Genomic DNA, 18,688 nt, shown 5'->3' with positions numbered 1-18,688 from the left:
AACCAAAACCAAGGATGATAGAAATCAGGCAGCAATGGGCATTGGACTAACCTTTAAAACCAACATAGCATTTCCTCTCACCTGGGGAACAGTCTTAAAACCCTGGTTTGTTCACCTGGACTCTAACAATCAATTTAAAAATAAAAGTAAGTAAAAAATAAAAGAAAGTACACAGGTTTCCAACATTTCTACAGTGAATATTTTCTAGATGCATTGGGTTTTATACGACTACTGTAGACGAATGCACCACTGTTCAGGCTTCTATTTGCTAAAATTACTCGACACCAGAAAATGATCCAGTCTGCGGATGAAAGCCAAGTAGTTTTTCAGCTTTTATTACATTTTTATATGTACCATGTCATGAAAACAAAAAGGTGCTGCTTTGAATATAGGGCAATATAAAACATGGAAATATTTTTTAATTGCATAAATGTAGGATACTTCATTATTTATTCATTTATTTATTTTTAAATATTCACATGCCTAGTCAACCACAGATCTACAGCAAACTTTGACATTTCAGAATTCAACATTCCATTGTTTCCACATGCCGACTGTTGATCCAATGAAAAGTGGCAAGAAATGGAAAGAATGCCTCTTGGCATTCTTTTTTATGTGCTGTCAGAAGACAGCTGAATACAGGTTTCCAACATAAAAACCAAACCTCTGGAGGAATTTGCATGTTCCTTACTGCCGGCTCACAGCTACATTTTATGTAATTTGCTCTCTAGACCCCTACAAAACCCCTACAAGACCCCTTTAGACCCCTACAAAACCCTGAAATTCAATTTTGGTGGGGGGTGTTGCCACTTGCACCCACGCTGGGGGAGACCCCCATACCCCCCTGCCTTCTACTTGGGATTTCTAGCCTCCTACTTTAAATGAAAATGAAAAGCCTGGGCCTGTACTTTGGGAGTCAGTTAACAATGTACTGGCGGTCTGGATTCAGACCACGATGCGCCTATTGACTACCTCTGCAATAAAATCTTGTCTTTTTTCAGACAGTAAGTTTCAAACAGCCGTCATTGCTACCAATAACTTCCTTCAGTCTTGAGCTGAATGAAAAAGGCAGTGCCTGACAACACATGCTGCAGTGCAACTACAGTCATTTATTTCGTCAGACAGCGAAGCTGATCTGGAAGGGAATCAGGAGGAGCAAAGTACATGTCTAGCAGGAGACTCCTTGGGAACTACAGCATTGTGAGTGAGGGGATGAGAGCACAGTATGTTCCAATGAGGATTATGAATTCTGAAACCATTTGTTTACACAGGAAACAGTCCACTTTGATTAGGAGCAACAGAACGATTCAATCAGATGGAGCAAAAACAAACAAAAAAACAGCATGCAATTCCATAACTACCCCCAACAAAACCACTTTTGCTTGTTTTCAAGTATTTAACCTCATGCATCGATCAAATGGAATTTAATGCAATCAAATACAGTAAATCAGTGGGTAAGTAAATATTGCACATTAACTATAAAAATGCATCAGTACGTTTGAGAAATACAGGGTGGTATCACTAAACTAGAAGGGGGGGGGCAAGCTTTCTTGCAGAAAATACATTTGAATGCAAAGTGAACCATGCTCCCATGGTAATCACTGAAAAGGGTATATTATTGCTGTAAATCCTCTTAATTCTAAGTAAACTCACATTAAATTAAATACTTGTGCAATTAGGCACTCATTTCATGTGGGAAAAATATACAAAAAGGTCACTTACTGTTTGTCAGACTATAGTTTAAATATCAGGACACACCTTTATAGTAACTTTACTGAACCCTGTCTCCTGCCCCATTCTCTGTAAACATAATAATCAACCTATTTAATATTCAGTAACAGTAAAATCAATCTTTTGTTTAGGTGCCAAAAACCAAAAAACAGCTAATAAATCAACACGGTACAACTAAATCCACGCTAATATCAACCTCCACTGACAACGTGACAGAACAGGAACAGTATGAGCCATGCATTGCATCTCAATTGCACCATCCTGAAGGTTGAATCACACAACACAGCAAGGTCATACAAAATGCAGAGCTGCTGTGTTGCATTAATGGATTAACTGAAAAAACTAAAATGTATCTATCACAAGATGGACACAAGGATAATAAAAACGAATCCAATGTAGAATAGCATTTCCTACAGTTTTGGTTTCAATGTGGTAAATACATAAATTAAAATAAGGAGATAGCGGTAATTGAAACATTCAAGTTACTTACAGTAAACCAGGGGTGTCCCATCCTGGTCCGGGAGGGCTGGTGTCCCTCCTGGTTTTTGTTCCAACTGTGTTCTAAATTACTTAATTGGACCAATTATTATTCTAATTAAGCAATTTAGGGTACAGCTGGAACACAAACCAGGAGAGACACCGGCCCTCCAGAACAAGGATTGGAGACCCCTGCAGTAAACTTTTTTTTTTTTTAAATCTGAAAGAAAAACCACTTGTACACACAGTAAACATTTCTAAAACTACCGACCTAAAAAAATTCAGGTTTTGCTAATTTGTTTTGCAGAGTGTGCAAATTTTCTACTTTGAGATGGCATTATTACACATGGTACAAATCCATGCGACTGAAAGCATGGTTTGTTGTTTGTCTTTTCCTGCTGATGTGACTTAAACATGCAAATCACGTAATCGTGTTATTGTTAGGATCCAGACACTTTCTAATACAGGCATCTCTAGTTGCTACAGCTGAAAGGGCACTGTGACCATAATGGCCGTGAAGAGACATACATTTTGAGGGGAACTGCGGCAAATGCCACATGGCCAGCGTTCATTTCGAGCCCTGATCTGATAACCATTGAATTTGTGTAAGATAGTTTGAACCCGAGCCTTAACACAGTAAAAATGAAATTATACTCCCGACATTACATTTAAAACAACCTGTGCTTTATGTCTTTTTGATGATGATGTCGGACAGGGTCCAACATCGGACCGGAAAGGGAAAATTGTAAATGTCAGACCTGGTCCGACACAGGACCGCAAAGGGTTAATGGTGTGCCAATGAAAATGGTTATCCATTGCATCAGAGTTCCAGCCTACCATTATTCCACAGCAGTGACGAGAGCATGTTGTTGCTGCAAGAAGCAGCTATTAAAATGAATAGCAACAATACATTGACTAATACCGACACGCAAGTTCTACGTGACAATAGGAACAAAATGGATCAGAGTACCATGGAACAGCAAATGAAAGTTTTTTTATTATTTAACGGTAGCTAGCAAGTTAAGGGGCACGAGAGGCAGCGCTTTTTTACAGTTTAAATCACGGTCATGTATGGTGGCCGTGAGGTGCAAAAATAGTTTTTTCATGCGCTCCCATGACGTGTGTTTCTTGAAGCCTCTTGTCATACAAACACTGTGCTATTTCAATGTACTTTTTAAAATCTATACATATATATTTTAATTTGTCTAAACCGATTTTGTGGTAATGTCCTCAGGTGCCTAATTCCGTTTTCTTCTTCTGAATTCCACGATTCAGTCCATGTTCTCTCATGAAAATGTAGGTTACCTTATCTTGCACTAGTCATTCAATTCTAAATGCCAAAAAAATAAACTTCCATAACCTCCATTCTGTCTGCATCAGCATTGCCCATGGAAATATAAATCATAAATGTATTTGTATTATGTCTAGACTAATAAATGTAAGCACATGTATTCATTTTCAATTTAGGCAGCTCACAGAGTCTGTATTAGGCAAGAGACACAAATACACAAAAATATCCGCAACCTTAGATATCAGGAGTGCCAATCACAAAGAGGACTCAGCAACATTCGAGCAGTACAGGAAAGCTCTCTCTCAGATCACATGACCTTATTTAAAAATAAATCCCACCATAAAAGCTTGATAGTAAACATTCACCAAGGTTTAACTTTCCTCCCATGAAAAAAACGCTTTATATAATGCTACTTCTAAAACACACTCACCAATAAGTGTGTGCCTTTCCTAATGCCTTTGGTAAAGCACAAACAAAATGTTAATTTGTTGGGATGGGAAATTTACATTAAAAAAAAAAAATCAGCATGTTGTGTCCAAAGTGCAATTATGAAGATATTAGCCACTTGGTCTCTTGTATAGTATATGACAGCTATAGGAGGGGAAAATTTAAAAAAAATAAAAAATAAATAAAACAACAACAACCATTCACAAAAGGCTAGCTTAAGTGGATACACACATTTCACTACACACACACAAATAATTCTACAGAAAATACAGGATACAGGTACCTCTTACAATATGAGCAGAGCAACACCAACAATTCAATCCAGAGCGCTCCAAAACAATTTTCCCATTGGGGGTCCAGGACTCTCAACTAAAAAAACTGAAGGTCCAGAAGAAAATGTTTGGGGTGCCAATAAAGTACAAATTCTTAATGTTATGGTACACAAATGTTTCATGTACTCAAGTTGATGACTTTTTTTTTTTAAATGGAGAAATTACTCTTTACACAATTTGCATTACTTCTTACTTACAATTCTTGTTGCCCAAAAATACTGTAATAATGTGTCTTAAAGAAAATGTTTGTCATTAAACATGGTCAAAGTTGCAGAAGCTTTGTCACAATGTATGCTTTTCAGATCAGCTGCATTAAACTGTGCCCGACAGAGTAGCAACGATGAAAGCAGGTTTGATGACGATCATACAGCATGTAATGACTGCCTTATCGGGCTAATATTTAATGGCGAAACAGAAAGACTACAGGACTATTTCAGTACAAGTCTTTGATTCACTTAAGCAAGTCAGACATGCCATAACATATGACTGACAGCGACCTTGCAGCAGTCAGTATTGATTAGGCCTATTTCTGCCACCTCAGTATTTAATAGTTCTGGGACGAACACAGGATTTTCATGTTTGGATATTCGCTCAATTTAAATATTTGTTTGTATATTCGTTCGTTTTTCAAAAAGTAATAAAAGCCATTACATTGCTCTGAACGCAGGCAGGGACAGCATTGCAGCAGCGGCAGGGGTCGTGGCCGTGTGTGTGCCTTTATTTTACAGCAAAAACTTACAATATGCAACAAGTTAAAATAGAAAAATATCCCAGGAGTAAAGAATAAGTTGTGTAGCACTTACTTTACCCCAGTGAATTAACTGTAAAATAAAAGGACGCCAAGTAGCAGTTCAAGTTAAACGTTGTTTTGTTTATTCTCGAAATAAATAGTACATAAAGTTGACACTGCACTTTATTATTTTTGCTTCCATTCCTTGCCATTGCTGTTTCTTCATAGTAAACTTGTGCCTTTGTGTAGCTGAACAAGCAAACAAAAAATGAAATGTAACTTTAAACACTTCATATAAAACAAAACATGGAAATGGCATTGTGACGTGAAGGGGGGAAAAAAAAACACACCATTTTGGTTCTACTTTACCAAATTCCACATAACAAAGTCACAAGAAAACATATAATATATACAGTCTATATAAAAATCACTGCAACATTTTCAGGAAGTTGGGTACTGTTTAAGCGAAGAATTTCAGAATGTGAAGTGCTTGCCTTTTTGCTATCCCATGAGATTCTGTCTCACTTTAAAGCAGCACAACGCATTTTTGTCCCAGATGGCTTTCCATAGAGATACTATACGTGCGCGAGCATAATCTGGTTTGTTTACTTTTTACTGTCTAAAACTTTTAATAGAGGCTCAAGAGCTGCTGTGTTGATTCTTTTTTTTGTTATTATTATTATTCTCTATCTATCTATCATCTCTCTTACACAGAGCTCTTTTTCATTTGCCATTTTTTACTGTGGTAAATACGTGCAAGGTATTTTTGTCATTTCGAATACAAACATTCGATTTTTGTATCCAAATACATGCCAAAAAAAAATTCATTCGAATATTCTGATATTTGTCCCAGCACTAGTATTTAATGCAGTGGATCTGAAAGAAGAAAAAATTGAATGTTGTCAAATTAAATCGTCAAATCCTCTGAAACTCATTGCACTATTTACAGGTTTCAGGGTGTTTCAATAAAGAACGTGAGCTGGCTGAAAACAAATACCTTCCTCTAAAAAGGCAAAGGATTTATAAAAGTAGGTTGGGCTCTCAAATAAAACACCTAAAAGATCCAGCACCAATTATAAATAACCTCTGGTCTTCAAATGGGGACATATGGAGGATGCAAATGAAAGATAGCCTCATAGGAGGATGCCATTTGTTTTCATACATGTAAGGGTAAAAGGTTGCCAGCTTTTCCATAACATGTCTTCAGAAGAAGTAGCATTGCACTCTTTCTGGCTGATTAAATAACTTTCACACGCACACACTGAAATCTACACAGCAACAGCACTTCATTTTGACCCAGAAAACCAAGCAAGTCCAAAAGCCTGCCAGTCAGTTTTCACTAGACAGGCAATATTGTTCTTGCATCACCCATTTTCATTTTTAACTCTTTTGGGAAGGCATGAGACACTACAATGAAGAGTAAAGCCATATACATCTAGCCACATTTTCCATACAAACCAGTGTGAAAGGACTGTTTTATTTGCACAGCAGTGATGAAATGAAACTCGGCAAGAAAAATTCAATTTTTTTTTACAATCGTCAATGCCTTTGATATTGTAATGGCTTAAAGTAAACATATGTTCCATTAAATGAGGTGAGCTCTTCTGTTTCACAACAGTTTCTGACTAACAAAATACTTCCACAAATCTTCACTGCCCTTCACTATATGGGTCTCAAATGTTCAGTTTTTAAAAGGAAACACAAATTGTAGAAAACCTGTAATTTCATTTTAAAACATGACATCTGGTACTATACTTGGTAAAGGAAAATCAGTTTGTAAGGCATTCTTTTAGACTGTCTTGCCTTTCCTGGGTCATTTCACCTGGAGAGTGAAACTGTCCCCACAAATTCAGAGGCTTCTTTCCCATCAGTAAATAACAAGCTGATTAGTCCAATGAATGACATGCTATTTATGATGTTAAATAGAAAAAAAATTGCAGTGGTGTTTGTAATGGTGACTATAAAATTATAACTCTTAAAAGACTGAACTGGAGCAAGTCACAACTTCTAAATATCTTCGTATATGGTTGGATAGTGCATTAACTTTTAACACACATATTGACAATCTACAAGTTTAAGTTAAGGCTAGACTTGGTTTTTTATATTGCAACAAATCTTGTTTTACTCATTCTACGAAGCACATTCTAGTTCAGACGTCGGTTCTCCCCATTCTTGATTATGGTGATGTCATTTATAAAATGGCCTCCAGAATCGCTCTTAGGAGGCTTGATGTCTTGCACCATTGAGTGATAAGATTTGTGACTGGTTCTCCATCATACTCACCACTGCCATCTTTATTTATTAATTTACAGATCTTTGCTTGGTATAACCCCTATCTATTTGCATCATTTGTTACAATTTTCATCGTCATCTTAGAATTTAAGGTCAGATGAATTTATTAAACTAGTCCTACCTAAGGTTTCTACAGTCTCTAGTCGCAGCGCATTTCAGTTTGCTGCAGCTAATGATTGGAATGTGTTACAACTTAGACTAAAGTTACAGTTTTCTTACTGTGGATGCCTTTAGCCGCAGAGTTAAATTCCTGCTGACTGATACCTATGCCTGCTAATACTGATTTGTATTGTTTTAAATGTTTTTGTATGTTTGTATGAATTGTATTGTGTTGTGTATTTTTGCTCCTATGGTGTGAGCCTCTTGGCCAGGTCGTTATTGAAAATGAGAATCTGTTCTCAGTCGACTCATCTGGTTAAATAAAAGGTAATATACAGAAGCCAGCAAGATGCTTAGATCCTGTAGGAAGTGCTGGGGTGAAATGACCAGGAAGTAAAGCAGTAATTGACTTCCTAGTGTAGTACCAGTTGACATGTTTAAAAATGTAAATGTTTCCTGTAACATGCATACTCAAAACTCTACCATTTGTAACCTACTGTATAGTGAATAAAAGTGCATGACAGGTATTACTTATGTATTTATTTATTTATTTTAGTTACAAAAGGTTAAAAACAGGTTGTTTTTTTTTTGCAGGATCTCAGGCACAACAGTAATTAATGTTAGCAAGTATTTTGACTAGCCAGGACATTTATATAACTGTCAGAAACAATTATCACTGTTAAATGTACCAATATTTTAGTACAATACATAAATCAAGACACCAAAAATGAAGGATTAGTAATTATTCCAACCCATCTGCTGTGCCTTTTAAACAAGCGTACGAAATCGAGATGTAGAACTGTAGCTTTTACTACATTGCACTTGAAAAAGGTACAACAGCACACTGCTGTGGAGAACACAGATACTGTGATAATGTGGCCCAATCCTAATTAACACAGAAACAGTGAATTTTTGCAAAGATAACTATTTATTGCCCAATTAAAAGGAACATATTAAATCACTTTCAAAACAGTAACATTAAATCAGACAAACATAAAATGTTACTAAATCTAAATAGTAGTCCAGTTGATAAACATTTTAGCTTCTTGCCTCCCCCAGTGTAGAAATTAAAGCTAATTTAAAGACTTACTTTTTTTTAGAAAGGCATTTATGATTTGTATGTGCTTTTTTATGTATAATCTGTTTATTTATTGCTGTACTATTAATTGTGAAGCGCTCCGAGATGTTTACTTTTAAGGGCGCTATACAAAATAGTTTATTATTAATTATAATCCCAACATTACATTTAAAACAGTTCTTTAATGTTGTACCAAAGGAAATGTTTATCCATTGCATTACACAGTTTCAGCCAACCATTAAGCCTATTCCACAGTAGTGAGGATTGCATGTTGTTGCTGAAAGAAGCAGCATTTAAAATGAATAGCAACAATACAATGACTAACACTGACACTGTTTCTATCTGACAATAGGAACAAAATGGACCAAGCTACTGAGGAGCAGCAAGTTGATATCTCAATTGTAACGAACGTCTTGCAAGACTACTGGTGTAAGAAGGTTCTTCAGACTTAAGATTGTATGATTGCGTGATTAAACATTACTGTGCAGTAGTTGGTTATAAAACGGATCATAATGTGCATGATGCTGTTTAATTGTTTTAGAAGTTTGTTTTCCTCTTTTGAACTGAAGACTAATTATTTCATCAAGCCCTGAAAGAACACAGTGAGTGACCTTGGGCTACAATAGGCTTTGAGCTTTCCTCACTTCAGCCGAGCAGAAACACGCCACTCACCCCTCCACACCAAAGAAAGGAGGGCAGAAGTGGGCTTCCCAAGAGAAACCAATAAGGAACAGAAACATACATTTAAGCATGAGAAACACTGTCGTGCCTCAAAAACTACTGAGCAGAATGGGAATAGACAGGCACTTTTATAAGAAAGCAGATCCATCCCCTAAAGGTCCTTGTATCGATCAGGAATTGTTGTTTGCATGGAGAAAGCATCAGATAAGACAATGTCTCTCCCAATAGCAGCAGATATTTCAACAGACTACTTTCAATGATGTAATTTCACCAGGAATTTGGACCTCAAGACTCCAAAGCCAGTCTATGTTGTCAGTTTCTACAGCTTTGTTTACAAAAAGGAAGCTTAAAGCGACTTTCCAGGGAAAAAATTAGTATCAGAAGAGCAAGTGGGGAACAAAGGATTCACCTCCAAATGCTAGGTCATAACCTGGGAAAAGGGAATTGGATTATATTGTAATCCTCAGTATCCTCACTGAACAACTTATTCTATCAGTATCAGGCTACAAACTGACAATGCATTTAAAATGGAGCCAGATCCTACTGTGTACTGACCATAATGATATTTCCCTAACTTGCTGAAATAATTCTGCCATTGATCAAAAAGATGGGTTCATTAAGTTCTTGGATTAGACAAGGCTAAATTTGCATTTACAGTAGCACACATTATTTATTTTTTTAAATATAGCCCTACAAACACAGGACCACCAAAAACTGAATTTCTCACATTCTTTGTGCAGCTAACAAAACAAGTGTTTTGTTTGCAGGCAGCAACAGCCAGAAGCGCAAAGCTAAACCCAGGGGACTTGATTCCATAAAATGGAAAGTAAACTACATCACCAAAATGATTTTCCTCCTTGAAATCTGTACACCAGCATGTCACTGTTGCAAATGAATGAAGCTCATACTAAAACCTGGAAAGTCTCAAACTGCAGATACCATGTCACCTATTAAAAGAAAGGGTAAGACCAACATGCTCTACTCAAATCTCACAAGTAGGGCCTGCAATATCAAGTGAAAGTTAATTTTAATGACTATACAAAACTATTTACCTTCCTTAAGGATGCTTAACTTGTTGTACTACCTTTAGTCTTGGCCTTCCTACCAGAGCACTGGCCCTGGCCTCACTGCAGCTCATTTAAATTATCTGCTGCTTTGGAAGAGAGTCTGACCTTTCCTGCCATCGATAAACTTGCATTACGTAGCACATATACAGTATGAAGACCAAATATGAATTAGGTGCCTGCAAGTTAGTTCTACAAATGTTGTTTGGGTTGGGTTAGAAGGATATTATTTACAGAAATAAACATCCATTTATCAGATACACTTATATATTTTTCCAGCTGACCAGTAGAGAAGGACTCATGAAGTGGAAATTGATAGAAGTTCAGTTCACACAAATTTAAAAGCTGTGCATCAGTACTACTAGCTTAAAACTGGTTCAAAGTAGAAGCAAGGGGGTAATAAAATTAATATTACAGGCATCAACGAAGCACCCTAGGGAATAGGTACTGAGTATCAAGTATTCTGGCATAAGTGCACAAATCCGGGAGCGCCAGAGCCAATGCGACACTCCTTTCGGAATCCCAAGCGAAGACCTGCCACTTCGCACAGCAGGACATGAACCTGCGCTGTATGACTCACCCTGCACCACATGGCTGAAACAGTCCCAGAGGGTTAAAGTCTTGCAAAACCCAAAGAAAAAAAAAACACCTGAATTAGACCCAGGATTAAAATGTAACATGTGCATTGCTAATCAGTTTTCATTACCGAGAATCAAGATGCTGCACTTACATGCATATTTTATTGAAGCAATATTATAAACACTTGCTAATCAGTCTTGCTGGTCTAATTGTGCATAAATGTCCTGTTACATTGATGAAGCAAGACACTTGTGGGGACCCAACAGGTTCTCATTACAGGAACAGGACCATATAGTCTAGCTTATGCTTTCATTGACACAAAATTGCACACACTACTTGAAATCTTCACCATGAAAACACCTAAAACCCTCTTGCGGTTTTGTTATGATCACACTGATGTCATGTAATGGAACAGGTGGTCAATCAAGTACAGAATTTAACTCAATCTAGATTGAAAAAAAGTTGCATACTGAACAAGGCTATTTTATGTTATTGTCTGAAAAGGCTTTAAAATAAAGACCCACCATTTTGCTCATCAAAATAGATCCTGCCTGTTCGTTCGCTGGTCACCTTACTGCACATAATTCATCATTCCACATTCCAATATCATTAGTTTAGTTTCAGATGCCTCAGAGTGCACACACCTTAGGTAGGTGTACATGAAGGAAATCAGGTACTTCGTACAACTGTCAGTTCCTAACTAAAGGATTTATAAATCAGTCTCCTTGATATGTCCTAAGCAAGTTCCATCACAACTGAATTGTAAGCAAAGCTTACTTTATGTAAAGTCCTTCAAAGAGACAAGCAGGAATATGTAACAAAACACAGTCACAGTAAAGCACTACTCCTGTCAATAAATCATAAATAACTACAGGGCAGCAGTGTGGAGTAGGCTCTGGACTCTTGACCGGAGGGTTGTGGGTTCAATCCCCGGTGGGGACACTGCTGCTGTACCCTTGAGCAAGGTACTTTACCTAGATTGCGCCAGTAAAAACCCAACTGTATAAATGGGTAATTGTATGTAAAAATAATGTGACATCTTGTAACAATTGTAAGTCGCCCTGGATAAGGGTGTCAGCTAAGAAATAAATAATTACACAAATCATTTTCTCCCTGCTGTTCCAACCAGGAGTTGCTTCCCCTGGCTATTTATATCATTAGTATTTTTTTCAGTTTGTCACCAAGGTAATTGGGGCTGTTCCATTATGTCACTTTTTAAAACACGCCTATTGAAGTTTCTTTTTACCCCTCTCTCAAGGTTCCATAATGTCAATATTTGTTGGTACATAATTTTGTTGGTAACTCAAATTTGTTTGGCAAAACAGAAGGTAAATCTCCATCAAACAATATTAGTATGGACTTGCAATACAAGCTTATGTCAGACAATCAGATAAATAATGTACAAATGTTTTACTTTTAATTATGACATCAAGCTTTTAAAAATAAGCATAGTACAGCATTTGAAAATTCAATTAATTTAAATACTAGGCCATATTGTCCCAACTAATACAGTCACGGCACACAGATCTTTTCAGTTGTGCCTAACATTCAGCTGAACTATTTTACAGGTACAGTATCCTCTTGCTAATCTGCACGAGTTGGGACTGGACCCTATTCAGATTAGTGATTTGTTCGGAGAACTGATCAGAATCTTTCCCATACTAAACATGCCAGGTAATAAATAACCGTTTGAATAACACATATCACAATCGCCTGGACCCTCGGTTAATGGATTCATATTATTTGGTCTGTAAAAGCAAAACTGCAGAGTTTTGACTGGAATTATGACGTGTATGATCCATGAGCCTGTATTAAATGTTCTGCATTCACACACACGATTTCCCTGGTAGAATACTGGAAATAAGTGCTGGGACGAACACGGGATCTGAGCCATACGCATAGTCCCTTCACCACAGACAAACAAACAAGATAGCTGCTTCCGCATCCAGCGGTCAAAGAATATCGCTGACCTTTGCAGAGCTTTTTGAGATGTTATAGTAATAAAATAATAATGACTTGGATAGCATTATTGAGGAGTTTGGTGATAAATCGAGTGATCAGGAGATGGTTTATCAGTATGCCCTACTATTAAGAGATATGTGATAAATACAGCGAACAAGGGGTGGGGCGGGGCTGGAGATGCAGTACTGAGTGCCCTGTTGATAGGCAGTGCCTTTTAAACCTGTTTTACTGTGAAAAAAGTTACTTTTAAAACAGCATGTATAAAATAAACAGCGCGTGTGAAAATTGGACCCGACAAGCCTGACAGGCGCTGAGTAAATGGACTGCAAAGGGTTAAAATAGAAAATTATCACAGGAGTAAAGAATAAGTTGTGTAGGCCTTACTTTACCCCAGTGAATTAACTACAAAACAAAGGATGCCAAATAGCAGTTCAAGTTAAACTTTGTTTTGTTTATTCCCAAAATAAATACTACATAGAAGTTGACACTGCATGTTATTTATTTTTTTCATTCCTTGCTATTGCCATTTCTTCACAGTAAACAGTGGCCATAGACACGTTTTCATAAAGGAATAACATGAGGTTTACTCGTGCCTTTTTGTAGCTGAATAAGCAAACGAAAACTGAAATTTAAACACTTCAAATAAAACAAAAAGTGGAAATAAATGGTGTTGTAAAGTGAAGGGGACAAAAACTTGCAACAAAAAAATATAATATATACAATCTATATAAAAATCACTACACAACATTTTCAGGAAGTTAGGTACTGTTTAAGCAAGGCATTTCAGAATTTTTCCTGTCCGATAAGTAGGGCCCTACCAAATTAACAGTACATTTTTGTAAATTTCAAGGTCTTAAATTTCATGGTTTCAGCGATTTAAATCTTAAATTTCACAGTGGTGTAACAAAGTATGAACATGTAGTTAACAAAAGCATGTGACAAAGTAGAAAAGCTAAAAGAAAAGAAAACTGAAATCCAGAGGATCGTTCTAGGATTGCTGTGTTTCTGTTATTGTTATAAAAAAAAAACAACTGTTCTGGTTTTAAACAGTAACTCAAACTATTCTGAAATGTTGTTTTTTTCATTCCGTCTGCTGTGTAAATACCTGTTCGTATTTAGACACAGCTATCTCTGCATCCATGGAGTTTGCTGGAATTGACAGACAGTGTCGAGCTAGGGGGGCAGGTATGTAGCTGGACAATAAATCCAGGAGGCTAAAAAATATAAAAACTTTAAAGTCTCTGAAATTACTGACATTTATTTTATTTCTTTATTTGTGGTGCTTTTAATGTCTTTTTCTGCTCATACTACTACTTGGTATATATTTGGCTTCCAAATAATTTTACATGATCTGCTGCAGTAATGACTGTAGCATTTAGATTTATTTTGCACACTCATTTTAAAATGTAGGTCTAATTTGACTAGCCTGACGGTACTACCAGTTGAGATCTGTAGGTTATACTAAACCTGCCCCGGATGCCCGTGTCTACCAATAAGTGAGTACAGCCTAGTTATTGGCTGCTGTCATATGTCAATCAATAAATCCTGTCCAGTTCATGATATATTAAAATCTCACATGTCACTTGTAGCAAATACAAAACATCTGATTTTTGTATCCGAATACATGTCAAAAAATATTTGTTAGAATATTCGAATATTTGTCCCAGCACTATTGGAAATAGATGTGTAAACTGCTGCTGGTCATGTTTTAAGTTGCGCTGTTGCTGAAATCTTTAATAAAATACAAGTCCAATATGAACATGAAAACAAGTGAAAGGTTTTATCAATTTAATGACAAACTTAAATAGTAACGAAACTGCCCATAACGGCACGCAACTTATACTTTCTATTTGTACCATATTAAATGTCGCTCCATTCAGAAACCTAGCTTTCTCAGCTGAAATGCAATTGGTTTAAAAGGCTACATGAAAGTCTTCCTACACAAATTAAAACAGTAATATGTACGGTAATAAAGCTGTCTCACTAGAGATCAGTGCTGATAGATCAAGCCTTATAACGACTGCTTATTCAGGAACAGAAATGAGTCACTCAAAGTTTTGGTAATCAGTCCGAGACAGATTGGGCCATTCTCTTGTAAAGACAACATATACCTATTGTTCCCTATAACTTAACTTAAGTCACTATTTCAGACAAAGACCAAGTTCCCATACTATACAAATAAACAAGCAAGAATTCTTAATATTGAATATTCAGTATCAGCATTCATCAAAACATCCCATTTCTGAACATAGCACAAAGACCTCCAGCTTGACCAATTACCAATTACTTCTAGCTCACAAAGTGCCTGTAAAAGCAAAGTATATCATAACTAAATCTCCATCAACTTTATTAGGTTCCCTTCACTACCAATTTCATACAAACATAGTATTAGAACTTCTCAATAAACCACTTCCATCCTGTAAGCAATTGGACACAAAAGAAAACACACACACTAGTAATGTTTTGAGTTATGTGGCAGTTTTATATTAAAGGTCAGTGACTGATTTATTTGTTTAGCAACTGTCATTCATGACACTCCCTGAAGGAATTGGAGACAGTAATCCCTCAAGAACAGTTGAAACTCATTGGAGACTCGGCACATCAAGTTTGAGTTGTCTAGCTGCCCAAGGTGGCGCGGCTGGCACTATTGACAGTGTTATGGCTGGCGTTCAAGAAATACCTTCATGTTTGTGGAAAGATAACAAAAAGTGTGGAAAGGTACATTTGTAAAAATTAAATGCAATATTATTAAATCCATCTTATGCACCATAAACTGATCACAAAATGTGTGTACAATTCATTTTTAACAATCCCTTTGTTTCTTTAGATTAATAATCCTGATTATTAATTTAAACTAATTTCTTAATTTGGCAGGAGTATACTTCAAAATGACATTATGGCATTTGCTGCTGGTCCTGGTCAGGATAGGGCCTGCAATACAAAGCAGGTACTTGTCAGATAGCTCTAAGCTCCAATAATGAAACATTAAAGCTTAAGGAAAGATTTGATGTAATTGTATCACTTTCACTGCCGAGTTTGACTATAGGCTATAAAACAACAGCTTTTGATAATTCTCCTAAACGACAAAATAAACTGGACTGTGACAGCCGGGTTTAACAAGTACAGAATTACATCTCATAAGAATGTGTTTTTTTTTTTTTTTTTTTTTTTTTTTTTTTTTAAATCGCACACATTGAGGATTGTAATAGTTTAGTGAACTTTTTGTTTTGCTAACAAAGAAGCTAGCTTTCATCAACCAATACATTTCTGGCCACAGATACAGTCTAGACTCTAGTGGCACCTGCATTACACATAAACTAAGCAGGGTTAATGCTCAGTTGTACTGTCAATCAGTGTACTTAAATCAGCCTGTTCAGAGGACACTGCAGCCTGACTGTAATGGTGATAGTTACAAAACAAACAGGTGTGTTAGCAGCGCACATCCACCAACACAGCTGCAAATGAAAAATTAGAGCAATCAGTAAATGTAAATCACCATGATCTGCAACCCTCACTTACATACGTAAAAATTGAAGTTTGACATACCCTGCATCAATACTAGTATACTCAGGTTCTTGCAGCCTACTCTTAATAACTTGCATGCTAAAGAGAATGAAAACATTGATACAGACGTATTGTGGAAATGTCAAATCATTTCAGTGATTTATTTTAAAAGTGACACTGTAAGTGCATATAGCCACCTCCATGACATCCCCATCACCATGGATAAAGCCAGAAAGGAATATTTAGAGCCATCACTTATGACAACCACCATGATCTACAGCCATGTGCATGTACAAGTGTGACAGACAAACAGCTGAAGTGGCCTATTTCTCCAGAATCTCATACTCTGGTAAAAATAAATATTGTCATAACCAAGTTTACCACAGTTGATATCAAAATAGTAATGTACAATAGGTACGGATCAAGAGGCAAACACCTAGCTCCCTTCCATTTTAAAGATGGCGTCATTGTATGTCACACAGGTAATGTACTGTAGGTTTCAAAGGAAATTAAATTGCTGGTGCTTATGATGAAATGTGGGTGTGGGAAAGTTAATCGCGTTGTTCAATATTCCCCAGTGCTTCTATCACAGGTGTATTCAAAGAGGGCCAGCCCAAATGTATGTAGCATTTTAACCTTTTTGAAAGATCGTAATGTATTGGATTTCAATTAAATTATAGAAATTCCAAATAAGAGCAATTAAAAAAAATGCTGCTCTGTTTAATTATTGGCAGCAAAACGCAAGAGTCATAGAGTTCCCCTAACAAACGTTTAATTGTGTAGTCATACAAAATAAGCGTCTCGTTTACGCATGTTGAAGAAGTCAATATTAAAAACAAACTGATCTCAATTTAGTATGACACTTCATATCTACATACTTGAGTGTTTATTAGAAAATAAATACTAACATGGTAACATGTATCGGTAAATGTCAATTTAAAAAAAGAAATAATAACCGTGTAGATTGTTGTACGGCACCGGTAACAATTAATAACTAAAACAAATCCGGATAACCAAAGCATTCAAAAACCAACTAACCGGTTGATTAATAAATGTCATGCAAGTAATGTAATACGATTAAATTAGCCAAATAAAAACTAGGATACTGAACTTAAAATAAAAAAACTCAAGGCAGTAGTAGATCGGCCTAGCTGGAGGATATTCATTTACAATTTCTAATCAAGGAAAATACAAAAACAAAATCAAAACATGATTGAACAGATCCCGAACTAGTTTCCTAAATAGTATGACAAATTATAAATACATTTCTTTTAATAATAGGTCAAAAAAACTATCTGTTTTTAGAAGTAGGCCTGTCACAGGCCTCATCCTCCTAGCAACGGCCACCTTGATGACAGTGCAATCAACAGCTCCGAGGTAGATGAGAGGGGGAGGCAAGAAAAATACTATTTTTTTTCAACAGCTAAACAACATATAAACAGCACACACCCTAACAGTAAAGCTAAGAGAATCGCCGATTCTTGCTTTGCCACTCTTAGCAGGGTGGGTGATGTATGGGCCCACCCCGGTGGTTTGTTTTAGTCTCGTCCTTGCATCTTTACAGCGCAGTCGGCTTTTAGCTTGCTAGCGAGAGGGGGGGGGGGGCTTGGGAAAAAGTGGCAAATTTCATGGCGGCCGCCATCACCCGCCTCCTCCAATGCATTTCAATACAAAACACGGCTACCCTCTGAATAAGTGCTGCTGTTTTTCGGCCGTCTTTCCCTTCACTTAACTGTTTTCCACCCCTTACCTTCATGTCGGGACATCCTACAGACGCTGGCACAGGCCCCTCCTCGGGCTCCCTGGCACGGATGACACAAGAAGACGCCGCTTTCGAGAACTGAAGCCGGGACTCGCTCTCTCTTTCGCTTCTTTTCTCATGAAGATGGATCCGGAGCTTCCAGCTCTCTGCCTCCCCCTCGCCTGTCACTACTGTAGTACTGACTGTGTTCTGGCGGACTCTCCTCGCACCACTAGAGGGAGCGCTTCGCAACATGCTTACACACTTACCCAACCAGCCTACCGCACAAGTCCACTCATTTATTTATTTACTCAGACACAAGGGTGTTGTGATACAACGTTCTGGGTAAGAAGGCGCTCAACCGTTCCGCATTACGCGGGATCTCATTCCTTTTTGTCTTCCTAAACTAATTTCAAATTCAAATTCAAATTCAAATTCAAAAATGCTTTATTGGCATGACGAGAGCGCTCAGGTATTGCCAAAGCTTTTATAATACAAAACAAAAATAATAAAACGGAAATACAATTACAGAACATAACAAACACAAAAAACCATTGTTCCCTTCCCTTTGAACAATATACCTCCCTCCCTATCACCAGTAACCCCTGGTCGTGTATGCAGGGTGTCACACACTGTCCCTCAGGTTGTGGCAGGCAGACACATACTGTGCTGCTAGATTT

At 37.1% G+C, this 18,688-nt stretch overlaps 1 protein-coding gene across 1 annotated transcript in view; it reads right to left on the bottom strand.

Moving 5' to 3' along the window:
• LOC131737124 (E3 ubiquitin-protein ligase KCMF1) overlaps positions 1–18,289 on the bottom strand; it is a 43,733-nt gene extending 25,444 nt beyond the window's left edge. The window contains exon 1 of the mRNA XM_059024083.1: positions 18,018–18,289. Coding sequence (XP_058880066.1) covers positions 18,018–18,033 — 16 coding nt within the window. The 5' untranslated portion in view covers positions 18,034–18,289. The remainder of the gene's footprint in view (positions 1–18,017) is intronic.
• Between the last annotated feature and the right edge of the window lie 399 nt (positions 18,290–18,688).

The sequence above is a fragment of the Acipenser ruthenus genome, chromosome 1, assembly GCF_902713425.1.
Source record: "Acipenser ruthenus chromosome 1, fAciRut3.2 maternal haplotype, whole genome shotgun sequence".
Taxonomy (NCBI): domain Eukaryota; kingdom Metazoa; phylum Chordata; class Actinopteri; order Acipenseriformes; family Acipenseridae; genus Acipenser; species Acipenser ruthenus.
The sequence above is the reverse complement of the archived record's forward strand: the minus strand, read 5'-3'. Positions and strand labels throughout refer to the sequence as shown.